General features: G+C 44.0%; 1 protein-coding gene across 1 annotated transcript in view; it reads left to right on the plus strand.

Moving 5' to 3' along the window:
• PP2D1 (protein phosphatase 2C like domain containing 1) overlaps positions 1–21,475 on the plus strand; it is a 99,886-nt gene extending 78,411 nt beyond the window's left edge. Inside the window, exon 3 of the mRNA XM_069648877.1 lies at positions 20,723–21,475. Within this exon, the coding sequence (XP_069504978.1) occupies positions 20,723–21,414 (692 nt within the window). The 3' untranslated portion in view covers positions 21,415–21,475. The remainder of the gene's footprint in view (positions 1–20,722) is intronic.
• The last annotated feature ends 269 nt before the right edge of the window (positions 21,476–21,744 follow it).

Consider the following 21,744-nt stretch of genomic DNA (forward strand, 5'->3'; position numbering starts at 1 on the left):
ACTTTCTAAACCCGCTCCCTACATAACGGGCATGCATTGAAAGTAGGTCTGATCGCGATAACCGTTTGCCTGCGGTAATAATCCCTATAAACGTATGGCTCCCCATAGTTCTTCATGAATACCATGTTTTAATATTCTTTCTCTCTCCAAGGGCATGCAGACGTGTAGTTTCACTAGGACCTTGCCATATTTAAATGAGACCAGTTTCCCCTGATCGTCCCTTTGTCTGTATATTGATGGTGTCAAATGACTCTTAGAAACCGGGATATAATCAGGCTTAATTTATTGTATACTAACAGTGCCATTATTTTCCCCTTTCACCTGGGCTGTTCTCATTAGGGGGGCAAATGAGTCACTGACCATGACTGGTTTTCCTTGCTTGGTCCCTGTTCCCTGAATTCATGGTGTGTGAATGCATGGTGGCATGTCATGAATGGTATCCTATGAGTGACTGGAATGTTTGCAGATGAATGTGATTCCACCCAGGGCAGTTGGAAGATTTAGCCTGGGTGGTGGGAGCTACTGGGTTCCCCTCTATACTTCCTATCTCCTGATGTTCCTGATGACACCTGATAAATATTGTAACATGATTAAAGTATCCTGATGAACATACCGAAGGCCTATCTGAATATCCTTCTTACTTGAATATAACAACTGGCGACAAGCTGGTCTTTGGTGAGGTCTCAGGCGAACCCAGAGGAAGAAGTCACAAGGTACCTGTGAGAGAGAGTGAGAAGATTAGACTGCTCTGGGGGGAGCAGGAGGAAGGTGAAAGGAGAGGGTGCCCACTGCCCCCGGCACCCCACTGATGTTGTCCCACCACCCAGCGACGGAAAGAAGGGCACAGAATGCATGCCAAGAAATTTGTGATAGCTATCCTATCAGAGCACATGAACATTGGTCATAAATCCCCAAGATAGAGGTGAGACACTACAGAGTGGGATTTGGGGTCATCCAGCACCCAGGGCAGTTATAACATCACAGAAGTTAAGCCAGGAAGGCTCATGGCTCATCTAATTGGAATGCAATTGGCAGAAGTCCTTGTGGTAAAATGCACCCTGGGAGCATTGCAGTGTTAATAGGAGAGCTGTAGCTGTACAGTCTCTGGTGTCCAGCATGCATAAGGATATTTTGGGACACTTCAGAAGTACGAAAGGGTGCCGCTGTGGGTAATCACCACAGTATCTGCCAGGTTAAGGTGGCCGGACTAATGTGACAGTGGGCCTCATTACAACCCTGGCGGTACGGAGTGAACGGCGCCGTAAAAGGTGCCGGCGCCGTTCACTCCGTACCGCCGCATTACAAGTTCCCCTCGCGGGACACGGTAAGCACGCCTGGGAAAACCAGGCATACTTACCGGGTCCCGCGAGGGGAAGAGGGAGCAAACAATGGGCCATCTCGTAATGGGGCTGAAATGGGAATGGGGAAGGACCGTCTCCGGGTCCTTGGAGGGAGGAATTACCGGGCCTTCCCAACTCGGAATGGCCCGGTAAGTCCTCATTCCGAGGACACAGACCCCGACGCGATTTCGGCGGCAGCCCTGCCACCAATAGCGGCCTTGTTACCGCCGAACTCGTAATGAGGGCCTGTGAGTGACAGGGAGCTCATTCTGGCTCTGTCTGTTGGAGCAATCCAGAAAAAAATGAAAAAAGAAAAGAGGAACTTGTGGTCTGACCTGACTTTGTGTCTTGGAACTTGCTGCTCTGACGGTTGGTCCCCAGAGCTCTGCTCACTCCAGCTGCAAATATAAAATTAGGACGTCAGTGGGGCTGTTGGGAGAGTTGGGGATCACCAACATTCTGCATTCCTGGATTTGTTGGCTTGTCGAAATGAAGGGGCATGTTCCATTTAAGAAGTGTACCTTTCAGCGTGAATGTACGTGCCGGTGACGTGAAGAACACAGAGTTTTCTGCGTGGGAGAGATCATATGAGGAATTGCAGGTTTTAGGTTGCATCCTGCTAATATGCAGCATGGGCTTTTGGGAGTGATATTGCACGTAAAATGTATTAGATGTTTCTAGTGTTTGTGCTAAAGTGAAAGTTGTGCATGTAAGTTACGTTTGAACCAATTAGCTTTAACCTGTTAAGGATTTTAAGCTTTAGAGTTGTGCAAAGTAGCAAAATTGACTTTTAGCACATAATGGGTGATGTTAGATTTTTAGCTTGCACCAATGTTATTTGTGCATAATATGTTAGTAGCCAAGTATATATATACTTTCGGTACATTGTTAGTGGTATGAGAGAATGACATGACGTTTATTATTTGGTTTTAGTACATCCTGACACATCTAGGGCTTGGATAAGTTGTGGTGTCAAGAAATAAATGTTACTATGATTTTGCAATTGGTGTGGGTAGGGTCCTGCCCACACCTGCTGTCTGAGTTGGTTTGTGTTGTATGGTATGGTCTCACACTGTGTGTTTATGTTGGAGTATCCAGAGAAAATGTGACTACAGCGACTCTGGATGGTGTGAGGTAGTTGATGATGTATGGTTTGCATGGTTACTGTGAATTCTGCCAGAGTATGGTGTAGTGTTCAGTGGGAAAAGGATGCATTTGTGGTTTGCTGGATGGGGATGGCTCCAGGTGTGGTAAAATACGTATAGAATGGCTAAAGCCGTTACTGGATGGAGGCATTTATTGTAGTTAGATTTGATGCAGATGGGGATTCGTATCTTCCTGTGTGGAAGTAAAAACAAAAGTGTGGAAACATGTGGTGTTGTTTGTGTTGAGCCCCATCTAGGATTATTTCATTCTATCCACATTTAGTTTTTTGTTTTTCTGGAATCATCCTAGATCCTCTTTCAGATGATTCTGGAGATCTTGGCAACTCTTACCATCTCTTTGTGCCGGTGTTCATCTGGTCTGGTTGTGGGTATTCTTTTCAGCAGAGTTTGATGTAGGAGGCTCAGTGTGGCTGGCCAACACTCTGGGATTCTGGTGTGTTTGGGCATTTGTTGACCATTTTGATTCTTGCTGTGCAGGGCAGTTGCCAAATTATGTGAGTGTTGAGTGTGTGTCAGGTGAGATTGTTGCTCAATATGGTTTAGGTTGGATGTAAACATCCATCTGGGTGTCTAGTTGGATTGGTTTGTAGTGAGGGTGAGTTCAGTTTCTTCAGAGGTGCAGCAGGCCAGTACCAGCCCATGTAGGGGCAGTTTTGCACTTGGGGTGGCAGCCTTGAGGTTCACCGGTGGCAGTGGTGGATGGGAGGTATATTGGTGGGGAATGATGGTTTGTAATGTAGTTTGGAGGCCCAATGAGTGGCAGGTAGTACTCCAGGGTGACAGGCTGGTGATTCACCAGTGGCAAAAGTGGGTGGAATGTGTTTTGGTGGTTGTGGTTTGTTGCAATGTTGGTGTGGTGCTGCTACCTGTGTGTTAGTTATGCCCGGTTAGACAGCCACACTCCTGCCGGCTGAACGGAGGTGCATGTGTCAGGTGTGCAGATGCATGGTGTATGTACGGTGCTGTCTGGTTATAAAGTGTGTCTTTTGTGGTGGAACGGATGGAGGTGTGTTATGACTGATTTTCCTAGCTTTCTTCCCTGGTCCCTGAATGCATGGTGTTTGAATACATGGTGTGATGTCATAATTGGAATGCTATGAGAGTGACTGCAATGCTTCAGGTTGAATATGATTTGGCCTAGGGCTGTTGGAAGATGTAGCCTGGTTGGTTGGAGCCAGTGGCTGCCCTCTGTACTTCCTATCTCCTGATGTCACCTGATAAATCTTGTAAAGTGATGAAAGTACCCTGATGAACATACCTGCAGCCTACCTGAGTGAATATAACACCAATCCAATCCTTTGATATTCTAATATATCACTGTAGATCATGAGGCTATAAAGCCCCCCAGCTATGTCAGCACATGTTCCGTCCAAAGCTTTGTTACTTTTTACATGTTATACAATTCCCAACACCCTAAAGAGTTTCCTGGCACATATAAACTCTGGGGTAAGATCAGTCGATTTTAGAAATACTTTCCCCTGAGTCTTATCTAGAAACAGCTGTATACCTGAATCGCACTTGATGTTTGCAAGAGCCTTGTTGATAGAATCTACCAACACTTGTATACTGCCTTAAAAACCAGTAGGAAATCCTGTGTGTAACAGTTCAATAGGGCCTTCACGCTTGATGGTAAACTTTGCCTCTCTTCTATCCACAGTGTCCCACATATGGGGGTATTGAATCTCTATCAGCCTGAATTTCCGCAATCCTTGTAAATCAACAGTCTTAGCCATTTTAAGACAATAATTTGATATTTCGATGTCAGGGAATGTATCTAAAGAAACATTACTGGGCAAGGTGATACGCAATCTAGTGCTTTCCATCGTCCCAGGGATCCTTTAGAGATGCAGCTGTGCTCTGGCACTTTTGAAGCATCGTCTTTGCACTAGATGTAATTACCAATAACATATCTTAGGCCAAATAACCAGACAAGCTCAAGGAAAATGGTAAAATACTGCTTTAATCTCAAAGAAAGTAAGCAGGGAGATATAACAGCTATCAAAATAGATGCATGAGTATTCCTTACCTTGTGTGTACAGAGTTTGTATACTTTTACATACGTCATTTATGACGTCATCCTACGTGGCATTGTACAAAAACCTATCGATGGGAGGGATTGTATTAGGGGAACATGTCTACTTATAGAATCATATAAGTGTAAATATCTCATTGGCTGCCCCTCGTCTGTAGTACACGCCGTGTACTACTTCTACATATGTCATATACTGATTATAGCAGAGAATATGGCAAAGGACTGGTGAATGCAACATTGTATGTAAAATTGAGTGGCAGGCTTTCTAATTGGTTGGCAACCCAATCTAACCTTGGACTTTCGGCTTGCTTAGTAGCACATACGTGGAAACGAAACCTAGGTGTTTTAGATGCGTCAACACATTCTCGGTTTTTCCAATTAGTCCATCGTCTTTCATCAACCTGATCCCTAGCCAAGGTCTTCCGTTTGTAGTTGACCTCACAGTTTGCTCACTGACCTGGAACATTCAAGGGAGTATGAGCACACCACTATCTTCATCTGGACTTAACAAATAGCCCTTGTTTTGAGTTCTCCATCACGTGTTAAGAGACCACCAACTTGTCCATTTCAATTTCTCATTTACTGCTATTTGATTTTATTGTTACCATTTCTGGATTTTAGAGACTTGCTCACACCACCTCACATGTGTTCTTGCCGTCTTAATTGTCCAACACTTGGCTCCAACAAATGTTCTTGCCTCTCCTAATCTTAACAGAAATATGTTTTACGCACATGGTCTATTCATTCGACTCCCTTTGTGCTCCGCATTCATCTCTTGAAATAGCATCCTTGATTGCAGGCCAGGGTTCTCCCTTATTCAGCACATGAAAACAGCTTCTTCATCATTCCTTCTATTTTTGCAATCCTAAGTTTATGTTTGTGGCAACTGGTTTGATTGTTAACATGCGCCGTCACCCATCTTCTTCAAATAGCTATCCTAAACATTGTTCATATACCTCTTTTAGCAAGCTTCACTATGTCTTTTCTACCTTGCGTCAAAGCGTATTTACAGTTATTGGTCAGCAAGTTACTTTATCTTCTTTATAGTCACGATTACTTTATCTTCAGGTATATGTTTCTCTCACTGCTTCATCTACACTGTTACTCTTACGTATTTTCATATCGTTACAACATAGGTTCATATATTGTCTTTATGACATCCTTATGTTGTCATCAGACTTTGCTTGACTTACATCCACATCATCCATAGACGCATTCTGACAACTTGGTAAGTGACATCCTTCCTGGTAGCATCCTTCCACTGTTTCACCGTGAGGATACGTTTTGAATGGTTGCCTGAGTTCATATCGTCTTTCATATACTTGATGCAGTACAGGAACATTGCATGAATTCATACATGGGTTCCCAATTGTAGCTCTTCGCCTGCTATTCCAATAAGACTGTGGTGAGGCGGCGGGAACCAGGGAAAAGGCATCCACCTGCTCCTCTACACAGCGCTGGCCCAACTGTTACATTTCTCAGGCCATCCCACCCATTTGACAGGTTTTGTTTCTTAGTCCCTTACATTTACGCTGAATAATTTTCTCAGCCCTATAAAAATGTTAGGGATCATTTGTGACCTTCTGTAACTTCTCAGTGTAGAAATTACTGCTTACCACTTCCCCATCATAATCAACCACCTGGTAGATGTATATCCTCTCTTTCGCAGACACTTGTGCCACTATAGAAATGTCATTGGTAAATGATTGGTGATACCCCTTTGTAAAGACACCTTTTAACTTGGAAACTCTGGTGTGGTCCCCTACCCGAAAGGTTGTTTTCTTCACCTTCTCAGATAACCTTTGAGCATATAGGTTTCGCTACACTGTTAATGAATTTTCAGACATTACAGACTTTGAGTCATTTGAATAGACCAGTGATAGCAGTCGTTACACCTCTATAAAAGTCTGTTATATGTCCACATAACAATGTGTATTGTTTGCTGTGAAAAATCTGTGGATTAGATTTCAAGGTTCTATTAAAGCGCTCATCAATAGCCGCGTTAACCTCATTGTGCGTTATAAAATGATGAACGTTGTGTTGCTTTAGTAGATTTTGGAGGGGCCTATTGAAAAACTCCTTGCCCTCATCAGTTTGTAATTGTTCAGGCGCCCGCCCCATACTGAAGACATGCTTGAAAGTGGCTGTCACCCTTGAACCAGTCTTAGACCTCGGCAAAAGTGTATTTTTATCAAATATCCATAACCGTCAGGATGTAATGCGCACCATCGTTCTGGTTTTCAAAAGGACTCAAAAGGACAAAAAGAGCGTTTTTATGAAGGTTATATGCCTCTTGAACAGATAGCTATTTCTTAACAGTTCCACGTATGCCAGGCTGATAGTTATGTTGTAGTTTTCTATGAAGAGCATCAACACCACCATAACTTCCAATCCAATTTTATCATAATAGCTTCTATACATGCTTAAATGAGAGTTGTTATCCATTGAAGCACTTAAAAAAATAAATAGAGCTGTGGCAGGTGAAAAACATTTAATTTTATTTTTATTACAGATATTATACATACCCTCATTACAAGTCAGGCGTTAAGGGTTTAACGGCGCCATCGGCGCCGTTAACCCTTAACGCCTGATTCACACTTTAACACCTGCTTTTTGCAGGTAAAATCAACAGCATAATCAAAATTCATACTAACAATGACATCTACATATATACGTACAACTCATATTGTGGAAAAGTATACAATGCAGGCGCCTCTATGTTTGTGTGGAAAGGTAATTAATATCTCTACCACTGTTCTTTCTAATAAGGCCCCTTGTCTTATGAGGGCAAGGAAATGTGCCTACACTAACAATATGTGTTTCTAGGACCAAAAGCAATTTGAAGAAAATGCACACAAAAGCAATTTCAATTGCATTTCCTGTTGGTGCTATCTTCAGGGCACTCAATCTTTTGCATATGTTCCCATTTCTTCGTATGCCATCACGCAATGTTAGCCATACTCTTTTAAAAACATGATTACTATAACTTACAGTCTGACAAATATATTACGACATCTCTTTCGTCTTCACCTCTATTTCTTTTTAAACAGAAGGCTATGTTTATTTTCGGTATCATTATTACCCAAAGGGAAGTTTATCCCTGAAAAATACTTGTCAATAGCTCACTGTTACTATTCACCCTGTGTTTTAACACATTCACTATTCAACATCTCTTACATAATGGGTAAAAATACCTTTCTCATTGCTCCTCAACCGTAACAGGTTCTGTAACTGCCCTGTATTGTTGTTGTTCTGAAAAGCCTCTATGGGTAAATGTCCCCAAATGCAGACTTAGCTCTAAAGGCGAAGAAAAGATGTCATTATCTGTATATGTTTGTAACAGGACGTAATCTCTCTAACACTGCAGCGCTGTCACTCCAGCGCTGCCGTAACCCGGAACTATGCTTACCAGCTCCGGTAGGTAGTAACAGGGACCTTTTTGGTTTCAATGCGCGTGAATCGCTTTACTTTTATAGAGAGCCCACATCGTATTTATACAAATACCAGTATTTATTCAATACAGGCAGCCAGGTGTTGGTACATATGTTAAAATGACTCCAAAGTCTGTAACGTCTGAAAATTCATTAACAGTGTGGAGAAACCTATATGCTCAAAGGTTATCCGAGAAGGTCAAGAAAACAACCTTTCGAGTAGGGGACCACGCCAGAGTTTCCAAGTTAAAAGGTGTCTTTGTTACCTATACACATTACGCTTTTACAAGGCAGATTGCGCTGGGGTGTAGGTACCCGTAGATATTTCAAAGTATTTGTGGTGATTTCAGATATTCTCTCTTTCAGCATAACGTATAACAGTTTTTCCACATACCTGTCCTGCTTCAGTTTACATTCCACACGCATTGCTTGGCCTACAGAAGTTCTATCCTAGAAACAAATGTACACATATAAGGAGCACGGTGTAAAGACTGGTAGGGGGTGGTCTGTACTTCTGCTCTCTATATGGTAGAGGGGAGGCACAGAGGACCCCAGCCTAGATTCTCTATTCGGTAGCTATGGTCGAGCAATCAAGGCCTAGCTTCTCAGGAGGTGATGCAGGCTGGTTCTTAAGTACAGTGTAGTCCCCAAGCCCCCACAAAGGAATGTCCACACACTGTATTGGTTAGAACACAGTCTTTATATAATCAATATTCAAGGTTATGTACACTTATCATAATAACTCACTTTGTACTTAGGAAAATCAACAATGGCAAATATATACAATATATATACAATTCTAAAGTGGTACCACCCTTTGTATTAGATCTCATTAAAGTGCATCAACAATACTGTAACAATGTCACACAGATCAACAGAGTGAAACCAGCAATAGAGAGAGGAGAGAAAATAAGATGGTTGAGCAATAGGCAGAATACTGGCCCCTACCACTAGACACAGTTCTGTGTGGAGATCCCCCCACCTGGGCAACCTGTAAAATAAAGATATAGCACAAGCCCAGTCCATATATTGTTCTGCAAGTCTTATTCCCTCCTATAATGTTTTTACCCCCCCAATGTACCTGGTGGAGTCGAGTTCTTCGAAGAGGCGTCGACAGATCCTTCTTGAGCGACCCCCTTTCAAGTGGGAGTCACGGATCGTCGAGAGGCGTCGAGAAGCGTCGAGGAACTCGGCGTTCGGCGGCGGGGAATCGAGGCCCTTCTTGAATGCCTTCCCTTTCAAGCGGGAGACATGGGGCGTCGAACGTCCGACAACAAACAGGGGAGAACGGCGTCAATGAGGCGGCAGCTTCGATCCAATCGGTGCTCGTCACCGACGGAGCGTTGGCGTCCTGCAAGGCAGAGGCGTGCGGGGCACCTCGATGACAATTGTTTTGGACCGCAAAGATTGTGAGGACGGGGGCCCAGCCAGGGCGTCGAGTCGTTCCAGTCTTTGTGGTCCTCGGGTGGCGGGAAACCCACCGGCAGGTTTCTCCTCGGCGCGTTGGTCGTCCTCGACTTTCTCCGGCAGGATAAAGCGGCCGACGGTGCGGACGAGGGAGTCCTTCGATTCAACTGTTCTTAGGCAAGGAGCGGACGGCTCCGGTCGTCGGCGGCACGGCGTCAAGTGGCTTCCACGGCTGAGCAACACAACTTCGACGGGCCTCCAGCGGTTACACAGACCTGCGAACCCTTGTCGACGGCAATGGACTTCGACGGCGGCGATGTCCGGGTGCTTCACTTCGACCTCCTCGGCGGTCCCGTCTCGGGTCGGCAGCCTTTCGAGGGTCCGACTTCCAGGGCGCTTCGGCGAAGATGTAGCAGTGCTCGATGATCCCTCAGAGCACGGGAAGAGGGCGCCTTACCAGGTCCTCTCTCGGGTCAGTCCTCGACGAATTCGGTAGCTTTCAGATCGGTCGAAGCAAGTGCAACAGCAAGTCTCCTTCTTCCAGCTGGGCGTCGAGGATCAGCAGTTCCAGTTACTCTTAGAGTGGAGACTCAGCTTCTGAACGCTTCTGAACAATTACTAGTGGTGAGAGGTCCCCAGATATACTATTCTGTCTCTCATCCACACTGCTGGCACACACTCAGCAGCCAATCATACAAAAGGGCATTCATGCAGTCAGTCAGCCAATCAGGCACACAGTGCATTCAGGCCACACTCCTCCCTTTCAGACACTCACAACAAGGAATGTGGATTGGGACAAGTACCCAGCCATTCAACACTACACACTGCATTCAGACCAGTTTCGGGCAGGGCTGTCTCAGTCTTTGTCTCTCATGCCAGAAACCAGACAACCACAACAAGGAGTGTATATTGGTCACACACTCCATTCACCCAGGTCCCACCCACAGGAGGTACCCACAACATACAGCCACTGGGAAGGCTCCAGTCAGTCTAGCTGGGCCTTCACAACAACACCATATATGGAACTTCCACCCAACAGCCAGTCAGGGGGAAGGGACAGAGTCAGGGCTTCCCAGGACTTTGGGAAAACAAGGTAACAGGCAATAGAAAGCAAGAGGCCACAGGGGCCATCTTGTTTCCTACCAGGAATCAACTGATCCCAATGGCAGGGCCTGGGTAACCCAAAATGGAGGACACCCAGAGCACCTGTCAAATTCAGCATGGAGCTGCCACCAGCCCATACCCTGCTCTGTGGGCCACCCACAGGTGCCCAAAAACATACACTAGGGGCACAGGGTTGTACCCCTACCCATGGGTGCCATAAGGGTATCCCATGGGTCTGTTCACCAAACCAAAAGAGAGAGCTGCACTGCCAGGAGTCCCACATGGACTCCTGAGCAGGAAACACGACAGAACACACGATAAAAAGCAGTAAAGGACAAGGATTCAGAGGCCCTGTCCCTCTGATGCATTTCCAGCATCACACACGGTCATTGTATTTCTTTTCTCTTTAAAACAGCTTCCGGTGTATCGGGCACTCCTTATGGGTCTTCCTAGAAATGTGTAGGTCACAAAAATCTTTTTGCATTAATCGGGCTTCCCGGTTTCTAAAAACCACAGCACCGGCCAACTGTAAAGATCAAATATTTTCCTCTGGATTGCGACAATCATGTATTTCCAGGAAAGTTTTTGATAAAACACTCTCCACACCATAAGGTAAGCGCACGCCCAGGCCTTTATAGACCGCTTTAAGCAGTTGGAAAAGTTTATATGAATTCAACATAAAACATATCTAACATAATGCTCAAGCGTGGTAATGTGGGAGTAGACATTCGTGAGCATCTATTTATGCCCATCATCATATTTATGCCCATAACACCAGCTGTAATACTCTTGCTTCAAGCATGTTTTCACTACACAGGCCACAAACGCCTGAACAATTAAGGACTCCAAAAGGGTCATATTTTCATCGTTTTCTTCATCAGAACTTTCAAATCTTTGTAAGCAGACATATTTCTTACACTTATCACTGCTTTGGGTTGCTGGACTTTCGATCATTTTTAGAACATCACACTCAGTAAAAATGTACGGTATTGAATGAAGACTGCTGACTCTCTGCGCCATCAACTTTATCTGCCATTTTCTGCAATTCAACAAAAAAAGAGGTTTAACACACACACACACCCACACAAACCCACACCGTGTTACATACCAGATTGCACAGGTCTCGACCATCCACTTCCATCTCCATAAAATTAGCGGTGTCCATAAACAGCTTGTCTTTATTGGTACATGCTTCTAGCTCTGGGAATATGGCAGCCTCTGGAAACAGCTCGTCCAGAACACCCAGGTCTTCATACAAGGGCGCTTTAAGAGTCTTCATAGACTCATCCATAGCTATGTAGTCTGCATCTGTGTAGTCTGCATCGGTTATAACAGCATCCAGACCATCACACCATTCAGCAGCAGCTTTGAAAGGGTGGGAATCAGGCGGCGTCATATCAGCTAACTTCATCATAACAACCCGCACACAGATCATCTCATCCTCAAACTCCATAGCTTTAGCATCAGGAGGTTGCAATTCCTCATCAGCTATACAGGTTATTGTTGTATGACTGAAGTTTGGTGAGATTTGGTCAAGGGGGTGCATTGTTATAGGGGGGGTCCCAAAATTTATTTTTTTCCCATAGACATAATGGGAAAAAATGCCTGTTGTGCCTAGAGCTCAAACCGCTGGACGGATTTTCACCAAATTTGTGGCAGGAGCAGCGGCTTGGTCCCAAAAGCGTGCTTTTGTTAAATTGGTGTAAATCTGTCCAGTAGTTTGTTTTTTAAACGAACAAACCGTAAGGCAAAAAAATTAGTGATATCAATGTCCGCTCCGCGGACAGGACACCGATTGGATAATCGGCTTGCGCCATGTCCGCGGACACGCAACATGTTGTTTGATTGGCTGGGATGAGGCGTAAGGTGCATCAAATTGTTTCGATGCGCCCGCCATATTGGATGCGCAACATGCTCTGGAAGTTAGCATAAATCCAATTTTGGGGAGTGTGTTGGTGTGTATGAGTGATTGAAGAGGGAGCGGGAGTAACAGATGGGTCAAATGCTGTATTTGTTTAGGTGGGAGAAGCCCGAGATGAGTTTGCGATGTGCGCGGTCACCACGGTTGTCCACTGACATACTAACACTGGGCGCACTACTGGCTATTTTACTTTAGTATGATGTTGGTTTTGGGTCATTAGAAGAGCATTGGGTGAAGAGGGTATGTATTGAAGAGTTTGTATGTTGGTTGTAATTATGTTTTAGAATGTTAATTGAAGTGGATAGTTTGAAGGTGGATGTATTATGTTTTTGGGTTGTGGTTATTTGGTAGGTGTTTGTTTCTATGGGTGTGTTATGCTGAAGTGGTTGTAGCCAGGCCCGAAACCCATGTTACCAAAGATTTTGACTGTGGTATGTGGGCTGCTTAGGGGATATGTTTTCAAAAATGTGTGTACCGATTGGTAGTAGTGTAATAGTGTTTATAGGACAGTGACATGATGCGTCTTCGTTTTTTGTTGGATTGTGTTCAGAATGTTGGTATTGAAGACTCTAGGCATTTTGGGTTGCATTTATTGGTGAAGCGTTTGTTTGCATGGCTGTGTTATGTTGTGGTGGTGGTGAGTTTAATTATTATATATTTAGTGTTTCTTTTGGTGAGGCTGGATGAAGAGTTTTGGCCAGGCCATGCAGTCAAGATTGTGTGTTTGGCATGAAGCGCTGCAGCATAAGATGGAAGCAAACATTTTGGATTGTGGTATATGGTGAGGTGTTTGCTTGAATGGGTGTATTATGCTGTGGTGTTTGTGAGTCCAGTCATTATATGCTTACTGTTTGACATTTTGTGGTAGTATGCAGGTTTTTCATGCAAATTACCAAGAAGGGTCCTGGGAGTCTCTCTGCTAGACATTAGTCCTGGTTATGAGAGAATTACCCAGAGTCTTTATCTACTATCTTCCACAGAGAAGAAATATCCCAAACATAGCAGTCTTTGTCCTGCCCTAGGTCAGTCCAGCTCCGAATTGCTAGGGAATTATCTTCTGAAGAAGAGTACCAATAGCAATCACAGGACACCCCTTGTTTTTTTGCATAATTAAGTAACTTTGGGTCTCACCCTAAGTTACTAGGGGAATCCAGACGTGGACCCCTTGGTCACTATTCTTACAGATGGACAGCTCCACCCTACTGATGAGGTCCAATCAGACCGAAACATGTGTCGGGGGATGCTGTTGGTACTCTTGTTGAGAGGAGAATTGCCTAGCATTTTGGTGCTGGACTGCCCTTGGGCAGTACAAATACTGATAGGATTGGGATATTTCTCCTGTGTGAAAGGTAGTGAGCTAAAGAATCTGGGTAAGGCTCTTGCACCCAGGTCTAATCTCTGGCAGAGAGACTCCCAGGAACACCCTTGTTTTTTCCATATTTAAGTAACTTTGGGTCCTACCCTAAGTTACTAGGGGAATCCAGACGTGGATCCCTTACTCACTATTCTTAGGGAGGCACAGGTCCACCCTACTGATGAGGTCCAACCAGACTGAAAAACGTGTCTGAGGTTGCTGTTGGTACTGTTGTTCAGAGGACAATTGACTAGCATTTCGGTGCTGGACTGCTCCTGGGCAGGAGAAATAATGATATGATTGGGATATGTCTCCTCTGTAAAAGATAGCGAGCTAAAGATTCTGGGTAAGGCTCTCGCACCCAGGACTAATGTGTGACAGAGAGACTCCAAGGATCCCCCTTGTTTTTTTTCATATTTAAGTAACTTTGGGTCTCATCCTAAATTACTAGGTGTCAAGTCAAACGAGGGATGAAAGGGTCTCAACCCCCTCTCCCGAACCACAGAAGCCGAATAGATCAACCCTCCCACCGTGGTTGGCATGGGCCTCTGAATGTAAATACACATATAACCACGTGGCAGCCAATGGGGGGAAGACGGAGTTAGGGAAAGGGCGTGGAATGACAAAGGGAAGGTAGGGAAGAGCAAACATGCATTTCTTAACACATCACTTAATACTGAAACTTCACAGTCCTGCACTCCATGCTTGATACTGCCTATCCTATTCGACTCATGAATATACTATGTAGCACCTAGGGTTCTTAATTATACTCTAACATACCCATGACCCAGTACGTGTGTGTATAATGTGTATAACACATAGCAAACATGAAGCAACATAAACTGTATGACACACACAAGGTAATCTTCCCTGCATGAATTCAACATGACACATGGACTGACATTGAACATGAGTAAACATAGGCGAAAACATAGATCATGACTTGTCTGTAGTTGGATGCCAGAATTAGTAAAGATTCCTTTCTTTATTGCGAGTATTGTCTCATACTCTGGGTAGAAACAAAGTTACCAACAACCTACTGAACCAACGCCAGTAGCTCATGAAAATCGCTCAGAATTTAGCACTGAAACACCATGCACGAGGCATTAACGTAAATACTTGAATATACTTATCTTAGGGTTCGGGTGACTCGAGAGTATACCTGGCCATTAGGACATGCCGCTGTTGGAGCGCCGTAGCTGGAGCCACTGCCGCGCATAGTCTGGAGCTCACAGCTATAGTATGGAAGGTTCACCGCCGCGGCCGGGGAAAGCTGCAGAGTGACCCGCGTGCCTCCAAGAGTCACTGTCGGAGCCCGCATGGATCAACAGACTTGGGCCGACAACTCTCTCTCACCGCCGTGATTGCCTGCAGCCCACGCTCACCGCTGTGATTGCCATCAGTTCGTCCAGAGCCCCATACACGCCGTCCTAACCGCCCGTGCTGCACAACATCAATTGTCAGCACCTGTGCACGGGCGGTCAACGGCTAAATACTCCCCTGATGGGCTCTAGCTGTCTCAGGGTGCCAACTCCAGTGACTACAATATGCCCTTAAGCATGCTGGAAACCATAGTCTTTACCTCAATTTCTCCTATACTGCCTCCTGGGCTTGCCCCGCACCCTATTCCTGACAGTACCTCCTCTTCCCTGGCCCTGCCTTTTCCGGATGACGTAAATGAAATTGCTTTATCAATTTTGGTGCATGCACTGAGCTGGCAGGTTCCCATGAACAATCCTCCAGTCCATAATCAGCCCATTGGATTAAGTGCCACAAGTTCCGGTGTCTGCCTCTGGAATACAATATCTTCTTGACTTCATACTCCATTTGACCTTCTTTGGTAATGGCTGGCGGTCTTTGTACACGTGTTCCTGGAACTGCAGGTTTAAGGAGAGACACATGAAACACAGGATGTATTTTTAACGTATCAGGCAATTTAAGTTTAACAGCCATTGGCGAAATACATGTCACCACTTCATAGGGCCCAATAAATCTGGGGGCAAATGTACGATATTCTGCCAAGGGTAAATTACGTGTAGATAACCATACTTTGTCTCCCACTTGATAATGAGGAGCTGCTCGTCTTCCCTTATCTGCCTGTTTCTTATAATCCTTCTTTCCTTGTTCTAAATTCACTCTAGCCTTTTGTCTGATAGCCAACAGTAAGTAAGTCTTTCCTTTACTATAATGCTGGAAATGTTTCCACTGGGGGTAACTTCTGGCAACATATTCTGTCCTTGTCCATACAAACATTCATTAGGTGACATCCCCAGTGAAGCATGCTCGGTATTATTATATGTAAATTCTGCTAACCACAAAGCCTGTACCCAGGAATCCATACCGTCATGCAAATAACATTGTAAATATTGTTCCCCAGTCTGATTGACATGCTCAGTCTGTCCATCAGTCTGTGGGTGATAACTTGTAGATAAAGCACATTCAATACCCAGCATTTCACAAAAGGCACGCCAAAATTTAGATGTAAGCTGTGGACCCCTAGTAGATACAATACTTTGTGGCAATCCATGCAATCGAACAATGTTCTGTAAGAATATCTCTGCCAATTTCCCTGCCCCTGGGATACCTTGACAAGGCACAAAATGAGCTTGTTTGGTCATCTAATCCACTACCACCCAGATTGTGTCATAGTGATTATCAGGAGGCAAGTCAGTTATGAAGTCAATTGAAATGTGTGTCCAAACATTTTCCAGAGTAGGCAGCAGCTGCAATAGTCATGCCTTACGTACATGATCAGCCTTACATTGTGTGCATGTTTCACATTTTTTAATATAATCAATGGTATCCAAGTTGGCCACCAGAAATACCTTGTCAACATTTCCTGTGTCTTTTTCCTCCCGCATGTCCTGCGAAGGGAGAGTTATGGCACCAATGCAAGGCTTTTGTTTGTAAATCTTGAGTAGGTAAATATAATTTTCCTGCATAGTATGGGAGATCATTCTTCATCGTCTCTAAGAGTCCGTTGGGACCCCATGTCATATTCTTTCGTTTCTTCATTTCTCCTTTTTCACATGGATCAACAGACTGTTCGTTACTGCACCTACCACTCTTTCCACAGGCAGGATAGTCTTCACCTCGGTAGTCACATTTTCTAAATTTTGCTGTCTGGATAATGCATCAGCCTTCCCGTTCTTCTTCCCGGGCTGGAAAGTTACCAGGAAGTCAAATTCATTAAAATATTGTGACCACCACAACTGTCTGGGACTTAAAGTATGTGCAGTCTTAAAGTACTGTAGATTCTTATGGTCAGTTATTACCAACACCTGATGTCTCACTCACAGAAGATACTGATGCCACTCCAGAAATGCTGCTCATATGGCCAATAATTCCTTGTCCGTAATAGAGTGATTCTGCTCACAACTTGTGAGTTTCCTGGAATAGAAAGCAACTGGATGACACCTCCCTTCCCCATCCTTTTGAGACAACAGCGCTCCCACCGCTATATTGGAGGCACCAGTCCCAGGTTCCACAAACGCGTAATTCAACGCTACTATTTAATTAAAATTCCATCTATGTGTTCTTCGTGACTTTAGCTTGCTCCCTGATTGTAGTGTCAGCATCCCATTTCGAGATGAACATAGTGCATAGCAGTAACCTTTGAAGTAAATTGACAACTCCTTTTCACATTGTTTTCTCTCTGTTCCCATTGTTTCACATATGTGTTCATCATTAGTTTTAACACAGGGCCGAATTAGTAGGTAAAATGATAAACTGTACTAAAGATCAGCTACTGAGACACATTTCTGTTATCATTTTTAAACCGGTACATCCTGCTTTTTCTACGATTGTTATCGATTCCAGATACCAACTGATAGGTTTTTCAACCGGCAGCTGTAGATACACGTGAATAGCTGGATTACAGTGACTCTTTTTTGGGACGAGCGCCACGGGCCGATATGCCCTTACGTGGCAGCAGTGATAAGGAGCAACCTGACATCCTTTACGGTGGCCTAGCGCCAACCGAATGCCAAAGCCTTGCGATTCACAGTGCGTCCAATGAGCTTTTTTTGCCCACAAGGAAAACCGTGTGACTCATGATAAACATTTGTGGAATGAGAATGAAGAAAAAAATTACCCATTTGCTTGATTATGGCAATCGCCGGATGTTCTTGGAGCGTTTATTTTGAAATAAAAGTACTTTAAAAAATGTACAGTTTTGCTATTTTTTTAAAAGTATGGTTTTAAATTCAAAATTGGGACGCGCTGTGTTGTGAGATGATGTGTGTTGATATTCCGGGTTCTGCGTCAACTAACGTTATCAAACAAAAATTGGGTAAGTACACATGAAGTAATATAGTGTATTACTTGCAACCATAACATCCCTTTAACAACGTTTTTTTCACTGAATATATATATATATATATATATATATATATATATATATATATATCCTTGACTCCACCCCTAGGGGCGGCACAGTGCCTACATCATCTCCACAGCACCCTGGCGTCCTGTAAACCCTGTCTTGGGAGGCATACCTTTGGGGGTCAAACACATCTACATCATTTCCGCATTATATTGTCACCCCATTAACCAGTCAAAGGGTACACTAACAAGGTTTCACACAGCTTACTACCAGGTCAAAATGTTGATAGCAATTACCCACAATCTAAAAGGGTGGGATTTCCGGGTTACACCCATAATGTTGCATCTGGGATAAAACTTCCTGATCAGGACTTCAGATAGGGCGGGTCTTCCGGGTGACCCCCATAATGTCACATCTGGGATAGAACTTTTTATAGGGTGGGACCTCCGGGTGGCCCCTATGATGTCACATCCCGGGTAACACTTCAGCTAGGGCTGGACTTCCGGTTGACCCCATAATATCACTCACAGAATAGGACTTCCGTTAGGGCGTGACTTCCGGGGGATCCGCATGATTGCACATCTGGGGTGGGACTTCCAGGTTAAAGGGATGTGGCTACTTGTCATATTCATATGGTGATGAAAGGTATAATATTATACTACTCCTCTTGGCCCATGACATCTGCTTACAAAAACCTTAATCCTATTTGTTTACCGATCATAGCAAAAGAAGGAAACTGGGGCAGCATTTGTTTGCCATAACATTTGATTTGATTGATAGTAGTAAACCCCTGCGATGCAGGGGATATAGAGAGCTGTGTTATATTTTTGATGTTATTGTAACATGTTTACACCTTCCTCTTCTGAACTGATCTGTCCACCCTGGAAGGTTTTTGCACTAGCTCTAAAAGTGGTACCTTTCAGCTGGATAGATTTTTCTCTCTCAAAAATCAAATGTAGTCACAGTTGAACTATGTAATGATGCTGGCCTAAAAGTAACAAAGACAATCACTCTAATTGTCAGTCAATCGTAAAAAGAAATGTGAAAAAATAAAGTGTTAAAAAGATACTCTGAAAGTAAAACAAAATGCATGATCGCTGGCCCCCAGTGACCCAGTCCCTCTCAGTTAGAAGGGGTTGAAAGGCCTTGTGCTCTACAGGACATCCAGCCCAGGGTGATGGGCCTGATCGCCACTGCCTTCTTGGGGTGCTGGGGATTCTCTCTGTGCCTGGTGAATGCTGCGTCGACACACCAAGAATGCATCGCCCCACCTTCTCACTTGACACCAGAACAAGGAAACCGGCTACAGCATGATTCAGCAAACTGAACTTTATTAGCAATACGTTTATTAATTCCAGGTGTGGCCAGTAATCACATAGTTCTCATATTCATTATCAAGTGGGCAGATGGTGAGTGAGGCTCTGGCAACATTTTCCGCAAGGCAGCAAAGAGTACACATCTTTATTTCCAATACCCATTCCTATGATCTCTAAAACTACAAACCTTTTACTTTGTTAGCTCTATAAGATTGCAACCTGTGACTCCCATGAGCCCTCACCATTGACTATGCTAGCTAGGTCTGATGGGAGTTGCAGAGAGGCAGAAGTTGCAGACCTTTGGACTAAGCCATTGCATTATCCCGCTCTGAGCCAGAGACATTGCTTAAGACACTTCTACATTTCAGCATATTTGTTTCTTTCCCTGGCTGAATTCATCCAGCTACTTCACTCAATAGCTTCTCAGAGATTCCCTGACCCTCCTTGTCATTTGACCTTACATGATGGCCATCTGCAAAGATGGCTTCTTAGCCAGCCATGACGCTTTTATTAATGCATGTATTTTCTGCCATATGTCTAGCTCTGAACACTTTAGAGACACTTTTAATAAAAAAATATTAGATACTACATATGATACTGAATAATAGCCCTAACACTATGCCCCCACACATTTTTTCACCTTTACTCACATTCTGTCTGCTGAACCCACTACCGATGGGAGGGTGAGACTTTTAACTCACCACACTAAAATGGTCATGCTCGACTTGTGTTCATTCATACCATTTTTTTGTTTGCAGAAATAATTTGGCTGAAAAACCTCATTGAAATGTTTATTTTTTATTTGGTGGAGTTACCCCTTCAAACGCCCCCTTCCCTTGTATTTATTCGCTATCCTCCAACCACTGCACCCCTTATATTCCCTCACCCCCCCCATATTTCTCGATGAATGAGCATCGTACTGATTAAACATTATTACAACCAACACTGGTTCTTGCAATCACACTTGTAAAATGAACATAACCTAATGTAGATTGTGTAGCTGTTTCAGGGCAAGAAAGTACCTATTATTTTGACTAGTTATCTTTATCTTTGAATATTTTAAATAAGACTAAGAAATGTGTGATGTTTTTAAATAATTCTAATATATTTTTAAGTTATGAAAAATATAAATTTATTTCCAAAGTAAGGATATTGACATTGAATGGCTGGAAAAAAACTATTTCTTTTATTCTGTTTTATTTGAAGATATTTTCCTGCACACTATTATCTGCAGGAGTATAATACCAATTTTATTTTATCCACAGTATTTGTATCTGCAGCCATCACAGCACACCTATAAATGCTCTTCTATTTTGTTGTCCTGCAGGTGACATTCATGCGGTCTTGTGCAGAAGTGGGAAAAGCTATCGTCTCACCAAGGAACACAGCACCGCCAATGCCCGTGAGAGAAGCCGCGTGCACCAGGCAGGAGGATCCATCAGCACTAACATACAGAAGGGATTGGTGGAAGGGATCACCAAAACTACTCGTGCCATTGGATGCCACGGAGACCCCAAACTCAAAAGATCTGTTATCCCTGCCCCCTATGCTGTATCCATCCCCATTGATAACCTTTGCCAATTCCTTGTGTTGGCCTCAAGCGGGCTATGGGAAGTGCTCATGGAAAACGAGGTGGTCGCCATCACGCAAAAGGCGTTGTCCTCCTTTCTGCAGTGCCACCAACAGTCTCTACAGAGGACGCCCAAAGAGCCTCAGGTTGACCAGCCCAGCATGCCCACGGGTGAAGGACTGAAATACCCATCTACAACTATAGCGGACGACACAGCAAAGCCAGAGAGCGGCTGCTTCCTCCTGGCGAACAACATGGGAACAAATTTACCAGGGTCTGAAGTCAAGGAAAAGAGGTTGGAAACCATCTATGACAGGGCTGCCGCGTTTGCCAGCAAACAACTGGTAAAAAGTGCCCTGTTGGCAGGGTCTCGGAACAACATCACTGTGATGGTGGTGCTCCTCCAGGGATGTGATGTAGAGCCTGGGGAGACCACCAATACTCCTTGACATTAAATGGAGACTGCCACCCTCATCTTCCGCTGTGGGCGGAAACTGCATTTTTTTAACATTTCTGTGAGTTTTCATTTTTTTAGATATCATTTTCGATGGGATGCAAGACAAAGAATACACCATATGCCTGTGGAACAAAACAAAAGCAAAATAATGCCATGAATATTGCAAAATCTGTACGCTAATTTAATGCACAGTTATACAGATTACACCAGTGAGGACCAACCTTTTTTTAAAAAGATCTGCAATCTGGTGTAATGATTTGCAGTGCAAAAATATAATCCATTGTGTGCAAAAGTGGATGTTGCGTAACGACCCATCAGAGCA

This window comes from Ambystoma mexicanum, chromosome 2q (assembly GCF_040938575.1).
Source record: "Ambystoma mexicanum isolate Mex_15411 chromosome 2q, UKY_AmexF1_1, whole genome shotgun sequence".
In the NCBI taxonomy this organism is placed as follows: Eukaryota; Metazoa; Chordata; class Amphibia; order Caudata; family Ambystomatidae; genus Ambystoma; species Ambystoma mexicanum.